General features: G+C 41.7%; 1 protein-coding gene across 1 annotated transcript; it reads left to right on the top strand.

Annotated features, from left to right (window-relative positions):
* Positions 1–273: 273 nt before the first annotated feature.
* Positions 274–7,336, top strand: LOC121620831 (synaptotagmin-2-like). The gene is made up of 8 exons (XM_041957061.1): positions 274–478; positions 1,148–1,308; positions 3,394–3,525; positions 4,727–4,894; positions 5,588–5,755; positions 6,183–6,300; positions 6,836–6,969; positions 7,121–7,336. The coding sequence occupies exons 1-8, from the start codon at positions 274–276 to the stop codon at positions 7,334–7,336; spliced, it is 1,302 nt and encodes a 433-aa protein (XP_041812995.1).
* The last annotated feature ends 447 nt before the right edge of the window (positions 7,337–7,783 follow it).

Here is a 7,783-nt window from a genome sequence, read left to right as displayed (position 1 = left end):
CATCCGTTTGGTCTTTTCCCAGAGGACCAGTCAGCTGGAAGATACCATACAATCATTCTGACAGAATATATCATCGTGTTTGAAATTAATTAAAATTCAGTGCGTTTCTCTAACAATAAGCCTCAGGATGAGATATATTCTGAGAGTCTTTTCATACAGATTCAGATAAAATATTCTTGCCGTCTTCACACACCGCGGTTGTTTGGAGAATCTAATCCTCCCTCTCTGTCTGATCTGTTTGTGTCTCAGGGACGCTGCACCTAGTCTTTGACAATGAAGTTCAACCTGTTCAGAAGGACACAGGCCGTGTCAGCCAACGAGCCCACCGGTGCCACCACCATGACCATGGCTCCCACCCCGGCTGTCATCTCCACCTCGGCGCCGGACACCTCTGGCTCCAACAACACAGAGATCAACAAGAATGACATGTTTGAAGAGATCAAGAGCAAATTCCTGAATGAAATTGATAAAATCCCATGTGAGTAATCCACCCAGGCAGCAGAATAAATGTTGGGATCGTACGTTTCTGCAAACCACGTATATGTTTTTTACATTTCTTTACCACAGATTCGTTGAAACTTTACGTTTCTTACTATCTAATTTGTTTTGTTGTACCAACACTGAAAAAACACTTGGTTAGGCTCAGGAAAAGATATTGTTTTGGCCTAGAATACCTGATATGTCTCCAAAGTTAGGCTGGAAAATGTCCTGAGGTCTCAATAGCAATACACAGTTTTCTTGCCACAAACATGGCTGGAAAATATTCCAACTTCTTGTCAAAAAATACCAATATTTTTGGGAAGAAACGCAGCTTAAACAGCGATCTGCTGCTCAGCAGTCGACTCATCTAGCTTTCGCACCACCAGCATCCCCTCCTCCTCCTCCTGATGAGAAGCTCAGCTCATACACATGTACCAGTAACTTTGATACCTATTGTGGAAATGCTGATACGAAATGTGCAAATTTAACGCGTCCGTGGTTTGCAGAAATGTTCAATGCCAACATGTTATTCTGGCGCCTGGGCTGGAATGATGCAGCAGTGCGTCCACGCTCTCTGCAGAGATTCACAATGTTTGACAGAAAGTTTCTTTGATGTGAAACACAGACGTCAATCTCAGTTGTCCCTCTGTTGTTCTCAAACTGACAGTGCCTCCGTGGGCTCTGATTGCCATTGCTGTGGTGGCCGCGTTGCTGATCCTTACCTGCTGCTTCTGCATAATCAAAAAATGCTGCTGCAAGAAGAAGAAGAACAAGAAAGGGAAGAAGGGCAAGGATGGCTTCAACATGAAGAACATGCAGGGTGGCGAGGTATGGTGCCTTGTGCCTACTACATTCTGAAAATGCAGGGTAACGTGGTGATGTTTTGCCTCTTCTTTCCTACAATCATTTATCATTCAATTGTTATTGTTATTAATAATTATTGCAGAGTTTTTATTCATTCAAAGATGTCTCTAGCTAACCAAATTTGCTTTTACCGGCAGCTGTTGTAGCCCAGGCTGTAGAGGACACAAGGAGAGCTCTCTTCCCCTCCATTTATTTGATGTTGTTGTGGTGGTTGTTTAAACGTGTGACGTATTCCATTGTGACCCGTGGTGAGAAATGACACGCTTTGTTTCGGAGTGGCAAAGAGTAACGAGCGCCATGAAGGCGAAAGCTTCCTTTGACGAGTCGCAAGTGCCAAACGCTGCATTTCATAATTGAAGATAATGGGCGGAGGCGTGAGACCTGCAGAAATATTTGAAGATTTTGGAAGCAAAGCCACAGTGAATTAGGGGATGAATGTTAGAAAAGCCAGTGATTCATTTGAGGACCAATCAACTAACATCACCATAGATTACCCTGAGCCCCAGTGACAGTTAATTAAAGCGATCAATTACTTCATGAATTTATCGTCCCCGGCTGAAAACAAGCGTGTCATTCCTCATCATAATTGTGGTGGTGGTGGTGGTGTTGACTGCCTCTCTTTTTGTAGTGTGTTTGGTGTCTTGTGAGTTGAATCTCTTCCTCTCTCCTCCTTTTTTCCCCCCGCTTTGTGTCTGTCTTGTGTGTGCCTCGTGTTTCTTGACTGTGGTGGACTCCCGCTCTACGGTAGGTGGATAGTTCGCGTTGATGCTCTCTGGCCCCCGGGGCGGAGGGGGGTTTCATGGAATGAAAGTTGTAGCTTCCGTTGCTTTTTTAAATTTTCTTTTTAGACACCCCCAACTTTTGTTTTGTTTTTTAAAAGTTTGTTACGACCGCTTGAGAATGTAACAATGGAAAGCTATGATGTGCTCCATAAACCCCCAGAGAGGAGAGTCTAACCATCTAACGCATTGTTCCTGGGACAATGTAACTATAACTCACACCAATATGGAAAGTATTGGACTAAGAGATGATATGCAAGACACTTTTTAACACTATTAATCTATGCATGTGGTAAAGGGCATGGTTGGTTGTTTGGGAGACATGGAAACGGTGATGATAAAACTGCATGAAGAGACGAATACTCGCCAATCTGTCCTTCTGATTGTAACACTCAAGGAGGAGGTAGGATGTGGAGACACCGGATGGCCTGAAAAAACATGTCAAAGTCAAGGTCACCTTGGCAATGAGGCTTTAATTTAACTTCAATAATAACTGCAGCAATAAGACTACATTATTCAAATAGCTGGCTGTGCCCTTTAATCCTGAACCATTTATTGTAATAATGGTGAGCTGAAAAGAAAGGCTGTTTTTTTATTATTTTTTTTTTTGGTGCCACATAAATTTAGCGGTGAGACAAGGCATGCAGGTTACTAAAGTTTTGCATTAATCTTGAAAGATGAAGGTTGTGAGAATTTATTTAAAAGCCATCTCCTTGCACTGAATATTATGTCTTATTTGCCTTTTATCATTTTAGTATGCACTGGCATTTGCTGTTGTGAGCTAGTTCCTTAGGGGTTTTTTAAAGAAACATTCACCTCCTTGTTCGTTCGGTGAAATCAAAGCCCTTTGACAAATTAGAAAACTATGCTAATATCTGATTCCATTGGAAAACCTTTGCATTTATTACCCCTCTCAGTGGAACTAGCATGCAAAGCCTCCACTGACTCTGGCTGTCACTGTACTGCACAAGCATGTCGAAGGAACTGCCCAATGATCCAAAATGAGCAGACAAGGTGTGCAGAAAGTGCGATATAAACATGTATTTTTGTGTTACCAATCGAGAGTTCTCACCCTGTAAATGATAAATCCCTGGTTATTATCATCAGGTGCTGTGCAGGTAAGCAGTAACCAAAACATGTATCTCCCACGTAAAAACTCCTGGAGCTCCAGTGTCTGTGGCATGCTGGCTGTTGTTGGGAGCCCTGCGTTCTGATCCCTGGTGCCCCGACCTTTAACACCGTGCTTTGTCTTGTCACGTTCACACCACAGAAACACCAGGACGACGATGATGACGAGGGAGAGACCGGACTGACGGAGGAAGAGAAAGAGGAGGAGGAGAAAGAACAAGAGAAACTGGGGAAGCTGCAGTACTCCATAGATTATGACTTTGAGAATACAAAGGTCTGTGGTTGTTGCTTGTGAATCCATTACACATACTGTCAAGCTTCAAAAGAAATAGTAGTGTTTTAGTAGGGAGCAGTTTTAGATGAGTGAGAACTGTTTTTCATTGAGAATTTTATTTGATTTTTGGGGAGTGTTGCACATTTTTTGCACAATACATTCTCCAGAAAAGATAGTTCATCATTTTGGGAAATACAATGATTAAATTTCTTGTTTATGAAAGTTTATGAACAGATCGATACCACCATCATATCTTTTGGCTTAATACAAAGGTTTCTGTCCAAGGGTAATAAAAATCCAATAACTCTAAAGCTTGAGACAGAATTAGTTAATAATGAGCTTTAGAGAAGCTAGTGGTCAGATTTTGTTTGCTTCCTACAAAGCCAGGCTAGCCCACATTTCCCCCATGTTTATGCTAAGCTAAGCTAACTGGATGTAGCTGCATATTGAATGGGCATTGACCTTCTTGTCAAACCCCTGTCAAGAAAGCGGAAATGCGAATTTCCCCCAAAAATTCAATTACTCCTTCGAGGTCTGATCCTCACAAATTTATGGGCAGCTTCATTGTAAAACCCCAGCGGAGCAATGGAATAATGATTTTTGCAGAAAGGCTGAAAAACAGGCAGAATAGTTTTGCAATAATTATTTCTGAGGGGAAAAGGAATATATTTTTCAGAGATTCGATAACTTTATCATCAGTAACGCATTGGTAGTGTATGGCATGAATTAATGAGGCTTTAAGCCTTAAATTAAGTCAAAATAAAACAGAGCAGCAAGTGGAGCAAAAAATACTTTAAATGGGTCTTTTCTAGTTGTCACTAAAGTACAACTAGCTCAAACATATACTATAAATATTGTATATATACGTATATGCATATATATATATATATATATATATATATATGGTATATCTTATAATACATAAATAAAATAATATTTTTTAGAAGTTATCACACTGTGAAAATTGTGTGACATTGGGAAGAAAACCCTCTAACTTTCAATGCCTCTCCAGTCTGACATGAGAAGTTTGTGGTGATTGATTGCAGGGCTTAAGTTGTCAGAGGCTGTTACATAACCACTCTCTGCAGCGGTGACCCTGACACAAATGAACAATCTTAGAGACGCTGGATTTTTGCCTGATAGAATTGTGTCTTCGCTTCTTCTGTCCTCTGCGCCCCGCTCACACCTCCTCTGCCTACAGCTCACAGTCGGCATCCTTCAAGCTGCGGACCTCATGTCCATGGACTCAGGCGGTACCTCCGATCCTTACGTTAAAGTCCTGCTCCTACCTGAGAAGAAGAAGAAGTTTGACACCAAAGTCCACAAGAAAACCCTGAACCCTGTCTTCAATGAGACGTTTGTATTCAAGGTGAGTCTATTGTTGTCTGTTGCAGCTGTAAACACAACGAGAGGCAAAGATCAGACATTTATGGATGATGGGGAGACAGTTTGTGTTTTTACATAAATTATCTAATCTAATCCTTGTAGTGTGTCAGTGTGACGGGACTGACGATGGATTGTCAGCTCCTTCAGGATGTGTGCACTCACTTGTCTGTGCAGCCTGCAGTGCATGCTCCTCTCTCCTCTCCAGGCTCGATAAAGTCTGCAGAGTCTTTACGGGCAGCTCTGCTTCATGTTGGAAGATCTGCCTGTCTGCAAATGTACAAACACACAAAACAACCTAACTTCATTGTGGAGGATTATTTGAATCACATTTTTTAGTTAATGTCATATGAGATGTCTGCAACTGTCCCCAATTTGCTTTTTAGCTGCCATTTCTGCTTAAATAGTCTTTCCTCAGAGAATTGGAATTTATTTCATTTGTGCTTTGTTTATTTCTTACCAGCTTTCAGCACTAATTCACCGGTTTTCCATAGTTGCTGATATCACATGTATTAATACTAACTGGCTAATTAAGCTTCTCCAGTCAACCTGTTGTTTTTAAAATTCCTTTTTAACATATTAAAGGATTTCATTTGTTTTCATATTCATGAAGTCACCACTGAATTAAAACACAAGGCATCACAGTATAAAACAACACGGCACTGTGTCTGTCGATCAGGTACCCTATGAGGAGCTCGGTGGGAAGACTCTGGTGATGTCTGTTTATGACTACGATCGATTTTCCAAACATGACGTCATTGGCGAGGTGAAGATCCCCATGAACACCATCGACCTCGGACGTCCGATCGAGGAGTGGCGGGATCTGGAGAGCGCTGATCAAGAGGAGGTGCTGTTAATATTCAAACATTAGCAATTAGGCTTTTAAAGAAGACTGAGATGTTTTGTAAACGTGTGCAATTTTCTTGCAGTAGTACAATAATTTTGATAACACTGACCTTGGAATTATTATGCTGAGATATCTTACATTTTTAATACAGAAACAAATCCTTTGAAGCAAAAATCCCCATCTCATTCACTTCAGGGGACGCTGAGAGCCTCAGATCTCCAAAATCAAATGAATCAAACAGAACTGTGCAATTCCAAGCAAGAATTTTGAAAAGGCCTCAATTTCAGCCCGAAAGTAAAAGTGCAAGTAGCTGAGAGCACTTTGCTGTAGTCCATCGTCATATTCTAAAACAAGCAGTTTTCTGTTGTTGTCTGATGAACATGTGTGCTTGTCACCTCTGTCTCTTCTCTCTGTGCTGACCGCTCAGCCTGAGAAACTCGGAGACATCTGCATCTCCCTCCGTTACGTTCCCACCGCTGGAAAACTCACCGTCTGCATCCTGGAGGCAAAGAACCTGAAGAAGATGGACGCCTGCGGATTATCTGGTAGAAAATGCCAAAAGCACCTTTAAGTTACAGCGTTGATTGGAGCTGTTTGTAAGAGTTTAGGCTTCAATTTGTGCTGGTCTATGACTGAGATTAGGAAATGATAAATGTACAAGAAAGCCTAGAACATCAAATTTGGAGAGAAGACAGCTCTGCACATTGAGGTTCAATGCGAGTATGTAACAATAAAGACAATCCTTGGGTTCCTAGAGCCTTTGTTAGGGCAATCCCACAGTTTATAATGATTTCAGATAGATCATACAGGGCATAGAGACTGTGCTTTGTTATGCAGGTACACTTGGGAAATGTAGTTCACAATTGTAATTCAGCAGCACCAAATTCCATAAATGCCACATCTATCACAAACACTGAGGGTAAATCAATACAGAAAGAAGTCAGGAAATCAAAATGATGGAAATATGTATCGCAAGTGTTGGAAGAGAAGCAAATATTGCAGAAGAGGAAAGTTAGCAACTGCATTACAGTACATTCCTTTGATGGTCTCTATTACTGATCATATCGATGCCCTTTGCAGATCCTTATGTAAAGATCCAGCTGCTGCAGGGGGGCAAGCGTCTGAAGAAAAAGAAGACCACGGTGAAGAAGAACACCTTGAACCCGTATTATAATGAATCCTTCAGCTTTGAAATCCCGCTGGAACAGATGCAGGTACTGTACAAATCAACAGTTCAGTTAGTAATGTCTGGCTGTGAGGAGAGCTGAGTTTTGTTTCTCCACTTTACAAAAGGCTTTCAGAATAATTTGCATACATATTTTGATGTTTTGATGACTCATTAACAGAAACGTTGTCCCTCCGTAGAAAATCTTGGTGGCCGTCACAGTGTTTGATTATGACAAGATCGGTAAGAATGACGCCATCGGAAAGATCTTTGTGGGCAGCAAGGCGACTGGCCTCGGTCTGAAGCATTGGTCCGACATGCTGGCTAACCCGCGCCGCCCCATTGCCCAGTGGCATCCATTGCAGCCAGAGGAGGATATCGATGGTCAGCTGGCATCCTTGGCTGCAAAGAAGTAACGTGCTCCACCAACCAGCTAATGCACTAACTCAGAAATCCAACCCCCACCCCTACTTTGCATGAAACCCATGACTTAACACATGACTACCCGTCATGAAACCTGCTCAGCAAAAAAGAGACATCTTAGAATATCTGCTCATTCATGGTTAAGTCGAAAAAAACTCTTTTTAAGCATCACATTTCACACATTAGTGTATGCTGCGAAGAGTGGCGTTGAGTTATCGGGTGACTGGCTCATGAATGATCGACTTTTGGTCTTTCTTTCATTTGGAGAAACTTAGAAACTGATTCTTAGGGTGCTGACACCGAACGGAAGTCTTGCTGAAGACAATGCTGGAAATAAAGCTTTAGTTTAGTTTATAGAGCATGCTTTACTTACCTCCCCACTGCTCTGCATACACCACGCCCAGTATTGTATCTTGCTAATAAGTGTGCTATAACTTGCA

The sequence above is a fragment of the Chelmon rostratus genome, chromosome 2 (assembly GCF_017976325.1).
Source record: "Chelmon rostratus isolate fCheRos1 chromosome 2, fCheRos1.pri, whole genome shotgun sequence".
NCBI classification, from domain to species: Eukaryota; Metazoa; Chordata; class Actinopteri; order Chaetodontiformes; family Chaetodontidae; genus Chelmon; species Chelmon rostratus.
This window is presented reverse-complemented; position numbering and strand designations above follow the sequence as displayed.

What these genes read in the sequence shown, in the direction of transcription:
- LOC121620831 (XM_041957061.1), top strand. Translation starts at nt 274, where the DNA reads ATGAAGTTCAACCTGTTCAGAAGGACACAGGCCGTGTCAGCCAACGAG. An exon ending in ATGAGACGTTTGTATTCAAG is followed by an intron (nt 4,895 to 5,587) that starts GTGAGTCTATTG and finishes TCTGTCGATCAG; the next exon opens with GTACCCTATGAGGAGCTCGG. An exon ending in TCCCGCTGGAACAGATGCAG is followed by an intron (nt 6,970 to 7,120) that starts GTACTGTACAAA and finishes GTCCCTCCGTAG; the next exon opens with AAAATCTTGGTGGCCGTCAC.